This window comes from Spermophilus citellus (genome assembly GCF_964194105.1).
Source record: "Spermophilus citellus genome assembly, chromosome: 6".
Taxonomy (NCBI): Eukaryota; Metazoa; Chordata; class Mammalia; order Rodentia; family Sciuridae; genus Spermophilus; species Spermophilus citellus.
In genome coordinates, this window is record NC_138187.1 from 21887807 (window position 1) to 21906817 (window position 19011).

A 19011-nucleotide genomic window follows, 5' to 3' on the forward strand; every position below is an offset into this window, starting at 1 on the left:
CTCCTGCTGACCCCCCCTTGGGTTCTGTTGTTGGTAGGAACAAGTGGAAGCTGCCCGCAAAGACCTGGACCAAGCCAAGGAAGAGGTGTTTCGCCTACCCCAAGAAGAGGAGGAGGGGCCAGGGGCTGGGGATGAGATTTCCTGTGGGACTGGTGGAGGCAGTCACCGGCGCAGTAAGAAGGTCAAGGCCCCTGAGAGGCCAGGGACTCGTGTCAGTGAGCGTCTTCGAGGAGCTCGGGCTGAAACTCAAGGGGCAAACCACACTCCTGTCACATCCACCCATCATACCCGCAATACCTCCACACCCCCCCGCTGCAGCCCTGCCAGGGAGCGAGTTCCCAGGCCAGCACCTAGGCCTCGACCTGCTCCAGCTTCAGCTCCTGCTGCAATTCCTGCCCCAGTCCCTGCCCCAGTCCCTGTCCCCATTTTAGCTCCTAATCCAATAGCCATTCTTCCTGTCCATATCATGCCTTCTCCCCCAACTCCTCCACAGATTCCTCCCTCTTGTTCCCCTGCCTGTACCCCTCCTCCTGCTTGCACCTCTCCACCACCTCATACCCCACCACCCACCCAAACCTCTCTCTCAACTCCTTCCTCTCCTCTCCTGCTTGGTTCACCTTCTGTGCCCATCTCTTCCCCGGTCACCAACCTCTCTTTGGGCTTGGGGCCTGAGGCAGAACTCCGTGTACAAGCATTAGCATCTACGGAGTCCCTGGAGCTGGCTGGCATGACCAGTTCTGAGACCTCCCCGCTTCCTCTTGTACCCCCTAAGGATCTGTTGCCAGTTTCTGTTGAGATCATGCCCGTATCTGAGAAGAACCTTCCTCTCATCCCTTCTGCACCTAGCCCAACCTTGGAGGCTGACGGCATCCCCAATGGTCAAGAGCAGGGGGTACCATCTTCTGCTGAGGGGACCATCCTTACAGTGCTGCCTGATGGTGAGGAGTTGCCCTCGGGTCTGAGAGAGAGCAATGGGCTGGAGCTCCCACCTACAGCATCTGATGAGCCACTTCAGGAGCCACTGGAGGCTGACAGGAACTTGGAAGAGCTGGTAGAAGAAGTTCAGACCCCAACCTCAAGCCCAGAGAAGCCACAAGAACTTGCTGCACCTGAGGTCACAGCCCCATCAACCTCATCTTCAGCCACCTCCTCTCCTGAGGGTCCTTCACCTGCCCGGCCCCCTCGTCGTCGCACCAGTGCTGATGTAGAAATTAGGGGTCAGGGGGCTGGTCGTTCAGGGCAACCTCCAGGCCCCAAAGTGCTTCGCAAGCTGCCAGGACGGCTAATAACTGTGGTGGAAGAAAAGGAACTTGTGAGGCGAAGGCGACAGCAGCGGGGAACTGCCAGCACCCTAATACCTGGGGTCTCTGAGACTAGTGCCAGCCCAGGAAGCCCATTTACCCGCAGCTTGTCAGGGCCAGAATCCTCACCTCCCACCAGTGGGCCCTGTGAAGCTGCTCCCTCATCCTCACTGCCTACACCAACCCAGCCACCCTTCATAGCTCGTCGTCACATTGAGCTGGGAATGACTGGTGGGGGCAGTCCAGAGAATGGAGAAGGGGCACTGCTTGCTATCACTCCACCTGCTGTGAAACGTCGGAGGGGAAGGCCCCCCAAGAAGAACAGGTCTCCAGCAGATGCTGGGAGAGGGGTGGAGGAGGCACCCTCATCCACCTCTAAGGGAACCACCAATGGGGCTGACCCAGTTCCTGGAGCTGAGACCCTAATTGTTGCGGAGCCTGTCTTGGAACCTCAGCTTATTCCTGGGCCCCAGCCTCTTGGACCCCCACCAATTCACAGACCAGAGCCCATCATCCTGTCACCTGTGGAGAAAAGAAGGCGTGGGCGGCCCCCTAAGGCACGGGATTTACCCATCCCTGGGACTATGTCCTCTCCAGGGGATGGCAATTTAGAGAGCCGGACACAGCCACTCCCACTACCACCACCATTGCCACCACCCCTACCACTTTTATCCTGTCCCACTGCTACTGTCGCCAACACTGTCACCACCGTCACCATTTCAACATCCCCACCCAAGCGAAAGCGGGGCCGACCTCCCAAGAATCCACCATCACCTCGGCCCAGCCAACTTCCTGTTTTGGACCGTGACAGCTCTTCTGTCCTTGAGAGCTGTGGATTAGGGAGGCGTCGGCAAGCCCAGGGCCTCGGGGAGAGTGAGGGTAGTTCTTCTGATGAAGATGGAAGCCGCCCCCTTACCCGCCTGGCCCGCCTGCGGCTGGAAGCTGAGGGAACCCGGGGACGGAAAAGTGAAGGGTCCATGGTGGTGGCTGTAATTCAGGATGACCTGGATTTAGTAGATAGTGGGCCAGGCGGATTAGAATTGACACCTCCTGTGGTTTCATTAGCCCCAAAACTGCGCTCAACCCGGCTGCGTCCAGGGTCTCTAGTTCCCCCACTAGAGACTGAGAAGGTGCCTCGCAAACGGGCGGGGGCCCCAGTTGGTGGGGGTCCTGGGCTGGCAAAGCGGAGCCGTCTACAGCCTCCAAGTCCCCTGGGGCCTGAGGGTTCAGTAGATGAGTCTGAGGCTGAAGCCTCAGGTGAGGAGGAAGAAGGGGATGGTACCCAACGGCGCCGGCCTGGCCCCCGCAGGCTTGTTGGGACCACCAACCAAGGGGACCAGCGCATCCTGCGCAGCAGTGCCCCTCCCCACCTGTCTGGCCCTACCATTAGTCACAGAGGCCGAAAGGCCAAGACGTGAGTGGGCTGCCCCTCCACCTAGGCTTTCCACCATGGCTGCTCTCCCTCCATGACCAGGCCTGACTCTGTTAACCACTACTTGAAGTCTTTTGAGGGGAAAGCCTCCAGGGAGATGTAAGGGCCTTCTCCCTTCTTTCCACCAAAGTAGGGGGTAGGCAACTGGTTGTCATGGAAATGGGGCTCATCACAATCCCCCTTCCCTTCCACCCCACATGGCTGGGCAGTGTTAAGGGTGGCAAGATAGTCTGTCCCCACCCCCTTGTACTTGATTCCCCAGCTATCTTCACAGCCCCACACCCTTAGGGGAAGGGGGATGGGGCTTCTCTACAATGAGTTTTTTTTTTCTTTTTTCTTTTTTTTCTTTTTTTTTTTTTTTTAAGAAGAAAAAAAAATAATAAACTTAGTTTCTGTACGAGCATCCGCGTAAGGAGGCTTCTGATTTTCTGGTCTGGTGGAGGGTTGGGTGGGAACTTGGGCATCATTTTTTCTACTCTTGCTCTTGGGAAGACCCTCATATTTAACTGATCTCTAAACCAGGATTGTATATCTTTGAGGCAGAAAACACCCTCAGGAGGAGGAAAGATAAGCAAATCTGATTTGGCAGGGTGTGTTTCCAAAAAATATCTCAGTTTAAGTCACTCAGACACACTTCCTCTCTCCTCTCCCTTCTGTCCCCTTGGCTCTTGGCCTTTCCCTCAGCTTTCTCCAATGCCTCACCTTTTCCCTTCTTTTAACCCTCTTGCTTAGGTGCTTCCTTTCCTTTCACGAAAAAGCAGGTATCCTACTTCCACTTGCTTCACCCCTGGCCCTCCCCTCCTCTCCTAGCCAAACTGGTTTGAGTCAGCCACACCTCCTTCCCAGCTCCTGGGGCTATTCAGATGGTGGCTGGCCACCCTACCCCACCCCTGGGCTTGGCTTGGAGCCCTGAGTCAGCTCTACCGCCCAAGCCAAATCAAACCTGAGGCAGGAGCCGAAACTCACAGTCCCTCAAGACTTATAGCCAGGTAAGAGCCCCTGTTCATGTTTATATTTCTGATCTGGACACCTTGGCCCCTTGGGTTCTTCTCCCACTGCTGACTTGGCATCTGTGTTTTCCTCATCTGACTTTTCTTCAGTACCTATTCCCCTGCAGCTTTGTGGCATCATTTTATTGCTCTCTACTTGTCTTGCCTTTTTCACCCTTTTGTCTTGTTACTATGTGGAACTACAGGTGGTTTCATTTTGTCCCATCTAAAGGGGAATGATTGAACATTAGGGTGGAAAAGTGGTTGATGCTGGAGCTTTGAGGGCCTGAGAAATAGGGAGGTGAGAAATTAGTAAGTAGGTCATCATTATGCAGGTTTCTGTATGGATAATGAGGTCATTTGGACTCTGTTAATCTGATTGTGTTGTGTGGTTTAGGTTAAAATGGAGAGAGGAGGTGGCAAGGAGGCATAGAAAAGGAGGCCCCAATTTGGGGGAATAAGGTCTTATGTTCAGTTTCTTCAGCTGTGGGGGGAAAAAATGTGAATTTTTCCTTTTCCATTCCCAGATGTGAGGTGGTATTTGTTTTGTTTTGCTTTGTTTTTTGGTACTGGGGATTGGACTAGGGCGCAGCACATGATAAATAAGCATGCCACCACTGAGCTACATCCCCAGACCCCACCCCCGTTTTTCAGTCTTTTTATTTTGAGACAGAGTCTGATTTTCCCAGACTGCCTCAAATTTGTGATCCTCTTGTCCCAGACTCGGGAATAACTATGATTACAAGTGTGTATGAACCAGCCAGAATTTTTTTTTCATGTGAAATTGCAGCTTGCTTGAAGTGGAGTATAGAGCTTAGGGTCCTGCTCTCTGGTTCCTCAATACTCAGAGGCGGCCTCTGGGGAACTTCAGGTGACTTTAGAACCCTTTGAAGTACAGTTTTAAATCACTTAGCCTTAAGCTTTCAAGATTTTGTTTCTTCTGCTTCTAGGTATGCATTTGTCATTTTGCTTCTCCCCACTTGTCAAAACAGTAATATGTTCACACTTGTTTGCCTTCAGAGACTTAGAATCTTAAGCTGAAGGAAAAGGATTCTAGCCACACATTTACTCTCCTATTCTGAGTCACTAGAGGAATTTCCCAGTAGGGCAGCATTCCTGAGAGTTGGGCTAGGCCATGAGGACAGCATTCTCTGAGGGGTGGAGTCAGAGCAAGCCAGGCCAGGAGCTCAAGTGTTGGGCTTACAAGTACCTTGACTGTATCGCCCACAGGTGATGGAGGACGAGGAGAAGGCAGTGGAGATCATGGTGAGCAACACGGGAGCTGCTCATTCTCCATCCCCCATCCGCTGCTGCTGGCTCCGCCTCCGCTACTTGGCAGCTACTAGCATTATCTGTGGCTGCTCTTGCCTGGGAGTCATGGCTCTTGTGTTTGCCATCAAGGTGAGGAAAGCAATTCCTATGGGAGCAGGGGAGTGGGTATAAGGCAATGGTTTTGTGTATTTGACCTGTCTGTATTGGCTGAACAGTTACTAAATATCTATTGGTACTTGGGTTTGGGTTAGTGCCAGAATAAGATATGGTTCCTGTTGTCAAAGGACCCATAGTCTAATGAACAAGATGGCAGTGAAAATGGATAATTATTAATAGAGTTTAGTTCATCAGTACTGTAATAGAGGAAGCACAGGATATTCTGGGAGCCAGAAGGGGTCTGTGTTTTTTTGTGTGTGTGTCTGTGTCAGAGTAGGTAAGGCTGCCTAGGGGAGGTGACAGGAAAGTAACCCTAAAGGATGAGTGGATAAGAATGAAAGGTCACTCCAGGTAAAGGCAGTAGTGTGTACAAAGGCCTTGAGTGTTTGTTCGGCATGGCAGATCCAGTGAGGAATAGTGAGAGAGGAAGCCAGAGGATCCACATTCCTGAGGGCCTCAGATTCCGTGTTTAAGAATTTCAACTTTATTTTGAAAGTACTAGGGAGCCATTTAAAGGTTTTTGCAGAGGAGAGTGGCTTGGTAATATGTGTTTCAGAAAAATCAGTTCTCAAGGCCTGTGTAGAGGGTAAATTGAAATGGGCAAGACTAGGGTCAGCTGAGCAATAATGAGAGCAATCTATAGGAGTCTGGAAGAAACAATGGGGTCTTTGAGAGGGCCTCACCTGCAGATGTACCATTTGTTTTTTTCTTTCTTTTTTTTTTTTTCAGTGCTGGGGATTGAACCTGGGGTCTTATATGTCCTAGGCAATGCTCTACCATTGAGCTACACTTTCAGACCATACATGTACCTTTTGAAAGGCTACTACTCAGGCTAAATATCATGCTGGAATATTCTCATCCCTAAATGTATTTTAACAGTCAGTATTTCTATTACCATAAGAATTTCTGACTTTCATTAGAGCAAATTTATGAAAAGGATTCTTAATGGTGAAAATGATGATGCCTACTGGGCTATGAGAATGGAATTTGACTGGACATGAGTAAAAATTCAAGAATTCCAAATTCTGAATGAATCAGATGAATAGAAAAGAATAAGGAATGAAAGGATTAAAAAGTGCTTTTCCTGGCAGGTGCAGAGGCTCACACCTATAATCTGAGCTACTCTGGAGGCTGAGGCAGAAGGATCGAAAGTTTGAGGCTAGCCTTGGCAATTTAAGACCCTGTCTTGAAATTTATAAAAGTACTGGTGATGTATCTCAGTGGTAAAGCACCCCTAGGTTCAATCCCAAGTACCAAAAAAAAAAAAAAAAAGTACTTTTTCCATGTGTGATTTAGAGAGCTAACAATGGCCACCTTGAAAAGATGGGTACCTATTTTGTAGATTAGGCATAAGAAAAACTGAAAAAGAAGGTGAAATATTTGGGTGTGAGGCTTTGAGCTATTATGATGGGGGAGTGGAATGGGGCAATGGGCCATTTTGGGCAGAAACAGGGGGAGAACCTAACCAAGAACCTGCCCCCACAGGCAGAAGAGCGGCATAAGGCAGGCCGGTCCGAGGAGGCAGTACACTGGGGGGCCCGGGCCCGGAGGCTCATCCTGGCCAGCTTTGCTGTCTGGCTTGCTGTCCTTATTCTGGCCCCCCTGCTGCTATGGCTGCTCTCCTACGCCATCGCTCAGGCTGAGTGACTCTGGGTGGCCTCTGCTAAGAGTCAGCTGAGACCTGGATCCAACAGTTTGGTGACAGCAGTGGTCCTTCCTGGCAGGAAGGATGGTGTCTCTCCCAAGGGCCTTTGGAAGAGCTCTTTTAGCCCTTTATACAAGGAGAGCAGCAGCTGAGACTGATGAAGGGAGGTCAGCCTGCTCTGTTCTTTCAGTGCCCTCCACCTTCTATCTCCCTACCCTGCTCCATCCCAGGGCCTCTACCCAGAGGAGGGGTTGAAGACCAGGCCTGATTTTATTAGAATTTGTTTTGTAATAAAAATCTTTTTTGGTGGTAAAATGTTCCTGTCTAATTGTTCTTTCCCTGTTTTCCCTTGGGCCATTGTTGAGAGCCAAACTGGACATCTGACTAATGGCAGAAGGCTGCATATTGCCTCTGGCCTACCTAGGAGCTCCAAGAGAAGGAAATTATTTTTTTCTTCAGAAGTTTCCCTTAGTGGAAAAACCTCCGCTTCTCCCTATACATAAGCAGTTACCCTGAGGCCAGAGAGGAAGGCTAGTAGCAGCAGCTACTATTTATTTATTGAGTACTTAGTGCTGGGCTGTGTTCTAAGCACTTTGTATTTCTTCTTCAGTACTCAGAATGACTGAATAGCAGGTACTATCATTTTGATTTTATAGTTGAGCATATAGGCACATATTTGCCCAAGGTCACTCAGTCAGTAAATGGCAGAGCTGGGATTGAACCCAGACAGTTTGAATCCAGAGCTGAGGAATGAAAGGGATGGATGACAGTCACAACAACCCTGTGTATTATTATAATGAGCTTTCATATCCTTTATATTGGACTTCATGACAATAAACATTTTTCAAAGTTGTGAAATATTTCACACAGGAAAGTACCAAAATACACATCTCAAATTAACACAAAGCAAATATCTGAATAACCACTATTTAGTCAAGAAACTGATCATTGTCAGCACTCCACAAAGCCTTTTCTATCCCTCCCAATCACTACTTCCTTTCTTTTCATAGGTAACTACCATTCTGCATTCTGTCAGTGTAGTTAATTTGGCCATGTTTGAACTTAATATAGATGGAATCATATATATATTTTGTCTTAACCTCAACATTATGAGATTCATCAATATTCAGTATAGAGTTTTTTTGTTGTTGTATAGTATTCCTTGTAATGACTATCATAATCAGTTCATTTTCTATGGGACTTTTGGAATGTTTCCAGTATGGGGATGTTATAAATCATGCTGCTATGGATGTTCTTGTACATGCTTCTTGGAGTATTCGTGCCTTGAGAATGGAATTTTGGGATTACCTCACCATAATTCAGAGACCAGAAGAGCACCTAAAGGAATTAGAAATGTGCACACTGAAGAGAGGATTACAGAGGAAGGAAGTGCTCTGAGAAGGAAAAGTGAAGAGAATTCTTGGTGGCCCCAGAAATTAGTTTATAACAGTGGGTTGGGTGTGCTAATGCACACCTGTAATCCCAGCAGCTGGGGAGGATGAGGCAGGAGGATCATAAGTTCAAAGCCAGCCTCAGCAATTGAGGCCTGGTCTCAAAAAATAAAAAAGGTTGGGGATGTAGCTCAGTGGTTTAGGGTCCTTGGGTTCAATTCCTGGTACACCCACCCGCCCCCCCCACACACACAAAGACAATAATGGGTGGCAGTGATTCTCACCCTTGACTTCACAATGGAACCACCTGTGAAATCTTAAAAAGTATTTAATGCCTTGCCTGAGCTGATTTAATTAGTATGAGGTGCTGCTTTAAATTTTATTGAACTCACTTCATTGATTTCTAAATTGAGAAAGAAGAATAACACATTATATTTTTGTTTCTTTTTCTGTGGTGCTGGGGACTGAATCCAGGGCCTTGTGCATGGTAGGCAAGTGCTCTACCATTGAGCTGCACTACAGTCCAGAGTAATAAATTTTAGGAAGATATTTATGGAAATCTTTTTTGAACTAATGTTTGATTAATCAGCTTCAGTTTATTAAAAGAGTCTATTCCATTCTCCCAATGTAATTAAATGATGTCTTGCTGTTTTTTAAAACATTTTTGGAAAACATTTCAAAACAATAAAAGACAAAAACAATACTCATGTATATCCTTTACCTAGGCTAATAATTTTTAATATTTCACATTTGCTTTATTGATGAACAATTTGAGGGTAGTTTTTGTTGGTTTTTGGTAATGGGAATTAAATACAGGGACGTTTCTACTAAAGCTATACCTCCAGTCCCCCAGTTGCCAAGTCTGGCTTCTAACTTGCAATCCTCCTGCCTCAGCCTCCCAAATTGCTGGGATTATAGGTGTGTGCCATCTGAGGGTAATTTGAAGACCTTTCATGATCTCCTAAGAACAATTGCATTTGTTATATAACTACAGTACAATTATAAAATTCAGAGACGCTAACTTGTATACAGTTCTAATTACAATAGAAAATATGTAGTCCATGCTAAAACTTGCCAATTTTTCTCAGCAACGTCCTGAATAGCAATGCATTTCCTGTTTTAGGATCCAGTTGAGAACATTCACTGTTGTCGCTTTTAGTTTCCTTCAGTCTTGGATAGCTCTTCATCCTTATTTTTGTCTTTCATGATGTTTTTGAAGCAAGGCCCCATCACATCAGAAGACCTATCCTGTTGGTTTGTCTTGTTATTGGTGTTAGCATTAACAACTTGGTTAGTGTTAGATTTTGCAAGGTAAAGATTCTTTTGTTTCTTTGTTAAAAAAAAAAAAATCTTGTTCCTATGTAAATATCCTTTCTGCAGTGAATTTTCACCATGATTTTAATGCCTACTAATTTTGCCCAAATCATGTTATCATGAAACTTGCAAAATGTTGCTGTTCTAACTTTATATCATTCTTTCTAAGTTACTTGGTATTTGACTATAAACAAAATCTGGGGCTGCAAATATAGCTTATTGGTAGAGTGCTTGTCTAGCATGTACATTTATTTATTAACAGATTGTGTTTGTTTTGTGGGGTTTTTTTTCTTTTTTTTTTTTTTTTTTGCACAGTCCTGGAGATTGAGCCCAAGTTCTCTCACATGTTAGGCACACAGTCTACCCCTAAGCTACATCCCCAGCCCTTTTTATTTTTTATGATGATGATGATGATGATAAGGAGGAGGAGGATGAGTGTGTGTGTGTGTGTGTGTGTGGTGTTGGGGATTGAACCCAAGGCCTTGTGCATGCCAAGCAAGCACTCTACCAACTGAGCTATATCCCCAGCCTCATCTCTTTTTATTCTGAAACAGCCTCATAGAGTTGATGAGGTTGGCCTCTTAACTTGAAATCCTACTGTTTCAGCTTCCAGAGTATTTTCCCTGGTTTTGACCAGTGGAAACCTCTTAAACATGGTCCTTGTTCCTTTTGATAAGACAACATCTTTCTTTCTTTCTTTTTTTGGCACTAGAGATTGAACCCAAGGATGCTTAACCACTGAGCCACATCCTCAGCCCTTCTTATTTTTTATTTTGAGACAGGGTCTCACTGAATTGCTTAGGTCCTCAATAAATTGTTGAGGCTGGCTTTGAACTTGCAATCCTTCTGCCTCAACCTCCTGAGCTGCTAGGATTATAGCCCCACCACACCCAGCAAGTCCACATTATTCTTTAGCTACTTGCAGAAATTGTTTCAGATGATTATACTTTCACTGCTGCCACCTGGGTAGTGAGTATTTCTCCCATGGGACTGTTATTTAGAAATCAGTATCTAGACACCTGGTGTGCTCATTCTTCTGGGTTATTGCCTATGGTCTTTTCAGAGGCCAGAACTAGAAACATTAAATTTTACTTATTTTAAACCTATTTTTAATCATTCCTCTTTTAACATTTTTTAGTTGTAATTAGACACAATTCCTTGTTTATTTTTATGTGATAGAGGATTGAACCCAGTGCCTTGCACATGCTAGGCGAGTGCTCTACCCTAGCTTCATTGCTCCAATTTCATTCATTTTTTTCCTCTCCTTTTCCCATTACCGATTCCATATTCCCAAAGAACAAACTTTGGCTCCCAATCTACATTATTAATGAGATTCATTCATTCTGTTATTCTTTTGTTAGGACATAACCTCCACAAGGGTGGTTGACTTTTTTCATTGCTACTAGTGTGGAACCTAGGCCTCAGACATTTGACACATATTTGTTGAATAAGTTGAATGCCAGGTTAAACTGACTTTGAATTCATCACTCCTGGCAGAAATCGCCACAACCTGATAGGCTTAGAGCAGAGCTTGATAAATCCCCGCCCCCACAGCTTTTGGAAGGCGGTGGAAGATTGGGAAAGTGTACAATCCCAGGTGGTAAACATTAAGGCTTGGGAGATACTCAAGAGGAGTCAGCAGCCACAGGACAAGGAGATCTCTTATGGCCGCCTAAGTCCACATCAATGGCTGAGCAAGTATCCAAACTGCCTGCGTTCAAGCGTTTCAAAGGCTGGAGCCCGCCCCACAGAGCAGGCGCTTCAAACTAGGCTGCTAAGATAAAATATGACCCGAATTCAGACAGGGATGCTGGGAAAAGAATGAGGGAGCCCTACCTAAGCCCAGGAACCTTACGCAGCCAAGCCCTACAGCTCGGCCGCCCAGAAGCTTCCGGGTTCCATTCCAGGCCTTCAATACGGCTTGACAACAAGCTCCACCCTCTGCAGCAAACGCCGTGCGCTGATTGGCTGTCTCTAAAACCGCGGCCCTATGGTCGCGGTCTTGGTTAACTTCGAGCTCCAACGCCGGCTCCAGTCCCGGGACTCTCGGCTTCCTATTAGACTACCAGTTTCCAATCAGAAGGGTTTCTGAATCTCAGTATTCGGAAGGCGCTAATCATTGGCTGCAGGATAGGGGCGGAGCCCTAGGTCGTCGCCGGCTACGCCAGGGACAAAACCAGGGACTAAAAGCGAACCCTTTCGCAGAGCGGCCTCGCGTGGATCCACACCTGACTGCCCTCCCCAGCGGGTGAGTCTGCGCGAGACCCTGCGCCCCCTCCTAGCGTCCGCCAAGTGCGCCTGCGCGGCAACAGCCGCCAGCCCTTGTGCCGCTTTCCCTTTTTCCTGACCACCTTTTCCCTTCCCCTCCCCCGTCCCCCTCCCTGCCCTGCCACCCCTCCCGCCCCCTAGGTCCTTTTTTACATTTTCCCCAGTCCCGATCCTTACCCTACCCCCGCCCCCATCCCCCAGGACCCTGGCGCCCCAGCCGCAGGGGCTGCGCCTCCGCGAGCCGCGATGTGCGTCGTCTCAGAGCCTGTGGGCCTCCCTTCCCTCACTGCCCTCCGTTTCCTCTGCACAGGCCCCCACCTCCCTCAGAATGACTCTGGACGTGGGGCCGGAGGATGAACTGCCCGACTGGGCTGCGGCCAAGGAGTTTTACCAGAAGTACGACCCTAAGGACGTCATTGGCAGGTGAGGCCGCAACCGGGAAAATGGAGGCCCAGAGAGGTCGAGTCCTAGCCAGTATGTATGTTTTCATCTGAGGACTGGGTAGATGGGAGAGGTCAGTGGTCGTTGGAGAACATTTGGTGATTAGATTCATATTCTAGGTTAACCCCCATTTTCTCACTAATTCATTCATATATTAAACAATCAGTTGAAGCATGTACTGTATGACAGACATAAAGCTAAACACACGAAGGGTAGAAAAGATGTCTATGACGTAGAGGTTCTACAAGTGAAAAAAAACGTGGACCTTCAAAAGGTATCTGATTAGATAGGTGGACGTCTGCATGAAGTGCTGTAGGGAAAACCAGAAAAACCACAGCTTCCTGGAAGGAGTGATCTTTGGGCTGGGTTTAAACTCCAGTACCACAACAACAAAAAATTAATAATTAGATCATGGGCCTCAGACTCAGATGCCCTTAGTGGTTGCTTAGGAAATTAAATTCAAAGTGGCCAAGAGTAAGACAGGAGGAAATGATGGGTTTTATGGCAGCCAGAGAGTTCTTGTCCCTTAAGATATATACTCTTGCTGCATGAGGGGATAAGGCTGGGGGAGGTTTATTAATTTTTATTTTTTAAAAATATAAACCAATGAACAAAACACTAATATATACTACAATGTGAATGAACCTCAAAAAAGTGTTAAATGAAGGAAATCACTTGCAGATACAAAAGATCACTGCCATATGGTCTTATTTATATGAATTTTTTAAAAAGGTAATTCTGTAGAGATAGATTAATGATTACCTGAGATTGAAGGTGGGAATAGGGGTTAACAGGAAATCCTTGTCTAGGATTTTTTTCTTAGGAAAGCCCTCTCTACTTCATTAATTCCTTTCAATAACCCTTCAGGATACTGTTGGCCACATTTCAGAGTTATAAAAGTTAAAGCCCAGAGCCTTATGTCAGTGAGTGACTTGGAGGTTAGTTGGTGGCAAATTTGGGGTCTGAACTAAGATCTTATTTTCAGCTTTGGTCTTCCAGGCTATGATTCCATATTTATTTGGTACCTCCTACCCTTGAGGTGTTATAGGGGATCTTTGGGATTTGGATTGGGAAATGAGGGATGTTTGAGTGAAATATGGAAGGAGATTTCACTTATTTCTTCCCATTTCCTATAAGGGACACGTTCTGGGGCTCAGATGTGGAAGGGACTTGCCTAGGCTTACCCTTGGGGGGTAAGAGCCTGGATTCAACCAGGGTCCCCTGCCTAGTTTCCTGTGAGTTTTGTGTTGCACCTTGCTGGAAACCCAGGTTGCTGAGGCTACTGTAAGCCAGGGTGATTTCCTTTGGTGGTTGCCCCATTGTCCAGATGGATCTTCAGAATCTGGCCTAAGTGATAGGAGGATTATTAGCATTCTCCATTAGCATCATCAGTCCATTCTGGGTGAAAATGAGAAGACAGAAGGTCTTAACTTGCACTGTTGTCTGGCAGAGGAGTGAGCTCTGTGGTCCGCCGTTGTGTTCATCGAGCCACTGGTGATGAGTTTGCGGTGAAGATCATGGAGGTTACAGCTGAGCGGTTGAGTCCTGAGCAGCTAGAGGAGGTGCGGGAAGCCACTCGGCGAGAGACGCATATCCTTCGCCAGGTCGCTGGCCACCCCCACATCAGTGAGGCTGCATTCCCTGTTCCTGTTAGCTAACAACCCCTGCCCACACAGCCCATTTCCCCAACATTGCCTCCAGGCCTCTCCTCCTTTCTTCCTGGCTCTATTCTACCTCAGAGAGTGGCCAGCCTTTGGGTCCCTTCTCCCTCCTTTGGTTCTCCTTCCTTCCCAGTAATAGCCCACTGCCACCTCAGGGTGGAAAAGATCCTATAATGTGTATCTGCTTCTTTCCATCTCTGTTTCTCTGCTTTTCTGCCTCTTTTCCCAGTCACTCTCATCGATTCCTACGAGTCTTCTAGCTTCATGTTCCTGGTGTTTGACCTGTGAGTATCTCCCTGCCCCATCTGAGAAGCCTCATTCCCACCGCCATGTGTGTCCCCATTCTTTCAGCTTAGTGGGCTGGAGACTACCCTGCTTACATCTTCCTCTACTCCAGCTAGGGCTCTGTTACCACAAGCTGCGGCTGGCCCATGGCTCTGGTCCTCTCCCTGTGTGCCATGATTAAGGCAAGTTCTTTAAGGATGATAGTGACCAAAAACAGAATTCTTGTGACCCAAGGGGTCCCTATCCCAGTTCCCCTTTATAAAGGGAAATAAGGTTATAAATTGATCGGTCAGAGAAAAGCTATTTAAGAGGAGAGTGTTCCAACAGTGAATGAACCATTTATAAAACAGATCCTCACTTAACCACTCACTTGTTGCTTAACCCAGTGCTTTGCTCAGTCTCTGCTCATTTGTTCTCTTTTTGGCCTGCCTGAATCCACTTCAGTATGTTTACAGTATGGACTCTGAAGAAATCTGAAAGGAAGTAGAGCAGTCATTATACCACTCTACAACTTTATAGGACAATGACATTGTTTTGAGGATTGATGCAGAATTGGAGTTACAACTTCAATTTTAAAGACATGATAAAAAATTCAAAATTGCAAAATAAAGTCCTAGTCAGTCTTCATGCCACTCTTAGCTGAAATTTTGGTCCATGTTCTAAATAGATTCATTTTTAAGAGGACCTTTTCTTTCTTTCTTTCTTCCTCCCTCCCTCCCTCCCTTCCTTCCATGAACGCAGGGCAGCCTAACCACTGACCACATTCTCAGACCTTTTTGTATTTTATTTAAAGAGACAGGGTCTTGGTTAAGTTGCTTAGGGCCTTGCTAAGTTGCTGAGGCTGGCTTTAAACTCATGATCCTCCTGTCTTGGCCTCCTGAGCCACTGGGGTTACAGGCATGCACCATTGAGCCTGGCTAAGAGGACTTTTTCAGTTTTAATTATTCTCTAATACTTTATAAGAAGTTACCTATTCTTGCTAAAATGGTGCAGTTTGCTCCATTTTGGCATAGTGCAGATATTTCAGCCAGCGCACTGGGCCAAACTGCCTCTGGGATCTGGGTCAATCTCAGAATGATCTCTCTCTAGCACTTTGACTTGTCAGCAGAGGAATCTTATTACTGTAGGCTTCCTTCGTAGTATTTATTTTTTTAGTTGTTGATGGACCTTTTTTAATTTATTTATAGATGGTGCTGAGAATTGAACCCAGTGCCTCACATATGCTAGGCAAGCACTCTACCACTGAGCTATAACCCCGCCCTCTTCCATAGTATTTTATAGGAGCTCTGGTCATTTTCTCAGCCTCCTACTGTAGGGTGCATCTGTCTCCTATGTCCCTCCTGTTCCTTAGGATGCGGAAGGGAGAGCTGTTTGACTATCTCACAGAGAAGGTGGCCCTCTCAGAAAAGGAAACCAGGTAATGGCACAGCCTGCAGCCCCTGGGGTGAACAGGGAGTGGGCAGGGCAGGGAGAAGCAGAGGAGGAGACTGCACCTCCCTCAGGTCCATCATGAGGTCTCTGCTGGAAGCAGTGAGCTTTCTCCATGCCAACAACATTGTGCACCGAGACCTGAAACCCGAGAATATTCTCCTAGATGACAATATGCAGATCCGACTTTCAGATTTTGGGTTCTCCTGCCACTTGGAACCTGGCGAGAAGCTTCGAGGTGAGGGGACCTTGCCCTAAGTGGCTTGGGAGGGAAGGAGACCCATGCCTGAGGTTGGTTGACTGGCTGAATCTGAGTAGTCAGTCCCAGGTACCAAGGAAATGGAAGTCAGTAAGCATCTGCCAAGCATCCTCTAGGATGCAAATACTGTGTAATTCAGAGTGGGCTTCTTGACCTGGGAGAATGAAGGCAGACAAGTGAGTAGATGGGCACACAGCTGGCACACCAAGAAAGTCAGGAGGAAGAAACACTTAATTTATCCCGAGGGATCCACAGAGTAGGGATTTCTGGGGTGAATCCTTGTCCCAAAAGGAATGAGGGAGTAGGGACTAGTAGGGCTCAGCAGCATGTTTAGGTTCTACAAAAAATAGCACCACAGTGTACTGTGAGAAGCCTGATATGTCCTGGCCACATCAACTACATCAACTTCTCATCTAGGGCCCTGGGACTTAGGCTTACTCAATCTTGATATATTTGTTGTGACATATTAATGTAGAAGTAAGAATAAGAAATAGTCCTAGTGCAAATGGAAACTTCAAGCAAAGTTCATCTGCAAGAATCCTCAGACCCTTTAATATGCTACTATGTCTCCTTCAATGGCTTTGCACTGGATTATTATTAATAGATAACATCCTGGACACTTGCCATGAGGCAGGTACACACCAAGCCTTCAACATGACTTATTTCTCTAAATCTTCCAAGAACCCTTGGAAGTAAGAGACAAAATGATTTGCTCAAAGTCATTTGGCCAGGATTTAAATTTGGGCAGTCCTCATTCTCTTAATCTGTGGACTTACACTTCTTGCAGATGCTGTGCTTTATTTTCCTCTGGATTTCCAAATACACTTTTCCTCTTTCTGGAATGATTTTTGCCCCTTCACATTATGCCCTCTCCCTTGGCTTGAGTAATTATAATTTCACTGTAAGCTTCCAGGTCAGGTCAGATAAGGTACCCCTGTTGGGTTTTTTTGTGTTTGTTTTTTCCTTTTTAAGTAGTACTTGGGGTTGAACCCATGGCCTCACACATGCCAGGAAAATGCTCTACCACTGAGCTATATCATGTACCCAGTGTACTCCATTTTTCTTATATATACTCCTTTCATGATACTTGTCTTACTCTATTATTCTGAAATAGATGAACTTAGTAAGAAATTCCATATTTTTCCAGGCACGGTGGCACACCTGTAATCCCAGTTGGGGAAGTGGCTCAGAGGTTAAGTGCCTCTGGGTCTGATCCCAGTATAAAATAAAAAAATCCATATTTTGCTGGCTGTAGTGACACATGCCTGAGATTACATGCATCAGCAATTCAGAAGGCTGAGGCAGGGGAATCATAATTTTGAGGGCAGCTCAGTAACTTGGCAAGATACTGTCTCAAAAAATAAAAATGTTTCCTTGGTATTACCAAAAAGCAGGGTGGGACTGAAGATGTAGCTCAGTGGTAGAGTGCCCTTGGGTTGAATCCTTAGAACCACATACAAAAAAAGAAATCCCATATTTCTTCTGCTTGCTCTTCTTGGGTTGAATGGTAGTTCTACTAGCCAGAAGTAAAATTATAATTTGGGGGCAGAAAGGATACAGAAAAAATTTTAGTTTTCCATATATATAAACTATGTCAAAATGTGGTAACATGTTGTTTGAGGAGTAGGTAGGTTGACTTGGCTAGAATGTTGAAGGAGGAAAATGATATGGGTGGGTAGGACCTTGAAGTCAGTTCCCAAATCAGATTTTCTTAGCAAGGTTACCATGAGTCTTGGTGGCTATTTAAGTTGTTTAGGCAGTGTCTAGTTCTGAGGTTCAGTAGGAAGCAGGCAGGAACAGAATGGGAACACTGCTAGCTCCAGCAGAGATCTGGTATTAAGGGCCTTGGAGGGAGCTAGTGGCATCCCTTCAATCTGCTGTCTCTTCACAGAGTTGTGTGGGACTCCAGGGTATCTGGCACCAGAGATCCTTAAATGTTCCATGGATGAAACCCATCCTGGCTATGGCAAGGAGGTTGACCTGTGAGTGTCTGGTCTTCCCTTCCCCTGTGTACTGTCCTTCACATTGCCTTTTACCTAGACCTACCTGATTCTGGTCTCTTTCTCAGCTGGGCCTGTGGGGTGATCTTGTTCACACTCCTGGCTGGCTCGCCACCATTCTGGCATCGGCGCCAGATCCTGATGTTACGCATGATCATGGAGGGCCAATATCGATTTAGTTCACCTGAGTGGGATGACCGTTCAAACACCGTCAAAGATCTGGTGAGCTGGGGCTATGAGAGGACAATGGGGAAGCCTTAAGATCTGCCCTTCATGTTCTGGGGTTTCCTCTAGATCTCAAGACTGCTAAAGGTGAATCCTGAGGAGCGCCTGACAGCTGAGCAGGCCTTGCAGCACCCCTTCTTTGAGCGCTGTGAAGGCAGCCAATCCTGGAATCTTACACCCCGCCAGCGGTTCCGGGTAAGCCTGAGACTATCAGGGTCTGTACCTGTGCCTCACCTGTGACCTTTCCTGTGAGGGATGCTCCACTAGAATTCACACTGCCCTCATTCCCCAGGTGGCAGTGTGGACAGTGCTGGCTGCTGGACGAGTGGCCTTAAGCTCACACCGAGTACGGCCATTGACCAAGAGTGCATTGTTGAGGGATCCCTATGCACTGCGGCCAGTGCGACACCTCATTGACAACTGTGCCTTCCGGCTCTACGGGCACTGGGTAAAGAAGGGCGAGCAGCAGAACCGGGCAGCTCTCTTCCAGCACCGGCCCCCTGGGCCTTTTCCCCTCATGGGCACTGAAGAGGAGGGAAACACCACTGCTATCACTGAGGATGAGACCGCACTGGTGCAGGGCTAGGACCTTAGCCCTGGGCAGCTTCAGAAAGCAGGATTTTCGAGGAGGAGACTTGTATCATTCCAGCCCCTCTGGGCTCTGACCTCAGGCTCCCCTGCCTAGCAAGGTGCACCACTGATCATGCCACTGTTGTAGAGACCAGCCCTGTGCACCTACTCTCATTGGCTTAGGGCTTGAAATCAAAGCTGGGGTGGAAGGGGAGCCATTCTGAATGCCATGCCTGGCCTTGTCAGTACTGCTTGTGCTGCATCTGAAATAAAATCTGCTCCATGCTAGGAAGATCATGTGCCCCATGTCTGTTGTCTGGCTTCAGCCCAGAAGGCGCTCAGGATGGTGGCCCAGGACGGGGCACTCTGGCCCA

General features: G+C 47.0%; 2 protein-coding genes across 13 annotated transcripts in view; both read left to right on the forward strand.

Annotated features, from left to right (window-relative positions):
• Nucleotides 1-3090, forward strand: part of SRCAP (Snf2 related CREBBP activator protein) — a 35242-nt gene extending 32152 nt beyond the window's left edge. For all 6 annotated transcript variants that reach the window (XM_081298927.1, XM_081298931.1, XM_081298930.1 and 3 more), the window contains one exon: nucleotides 38-3090. In XM_081298927.1, coding sequence (XP_081155053.1) covers nucleotides 38-2719 — 2682 coding nt within the window. In that variant the 3' untranslated portion in view covers nucleotides 2720-3090. The remainder of the gene's footprint in view (nucleotides 1-37) is intronic.
• A 144-nt stretch (nucleotides 3091-3234) lies between these two features.
• LOC308651599 (phosphorylase b kinase gamma catalytic chain, liver/testis isoform) lies at nucleotides 3235-18937 on the forward strand. 7 transcript variants are annotated; one of them, XM_081298948.1, is made up of 11 exons: nucleotides 3235-3722; nucleotides 4953-5123; nucleotides 12079-12191; nucleotides 13660-13835; nucleotides 14100-14154; nucleotides 15507-15572; nucleotides 15658-15821; nucleotides 17734-17824; nucleotides 17911-18064; nucleotides 18137-18262; nucleotides 18360-18937. In XM_081298948.1, exons 2-11 carry the CDS (start codon nucleotides 4956-4958, stop codon nucleotides 18651-18653), a joined length of 1407 nt encoding a protein of 468 aa, XP_081155074.1. In that variant the 5' UTR covers nucleotides 3235-3722; nucleotides 4953-4955; the 3' UTR covers nucleotides 18654-18937. The 7 variants fall into 7 exon arrangements, with proteins under 7 accessions (XP_081155074.1, XP_081155072.1, XP_081155073.1 ...); XM_081298942.1 differs by lacking the exon at nucleotides 3235-3722 and adding an exon at nucleotides 11706-11748 and having other exon boundaries at nucleotides 5105-5123; XM_081298943.1 differs by lacking the exons at nucleotides 3235-3722; nucleotides 4953-5123; nucleotides 14100-14154; nucleotides 15658-15821 and adding an exon at nucleotides 11101-11748.
• The last annotated feature ends 74 nt before the right edge of the window (nucleotides 18938-19011 follow it).

Coding starts and splice junctions, on each gene's coding strand:
- LOC308651599 (XM_081298948.1), top strand. CDS start 4,956: ATGGAGGACGAGGAGAAGGCAGTGGAGATCATGGTGAGCAACACGGGA. Junction 13,836..14,099: donor CGCTGGCCACCCCCACATCA/GTGAGGCTGCAT, acceptor CTCTTTTCCCAG/TCACTCTCATCGATTCCTAC. Junction 17,825..17,910: donor TATGGCAAGGAGGTTGACCT/GTGAGTGTCTGG, acceptor TCTCTTTCTCAG/CTGGGCCTGTGGGGTGATCT.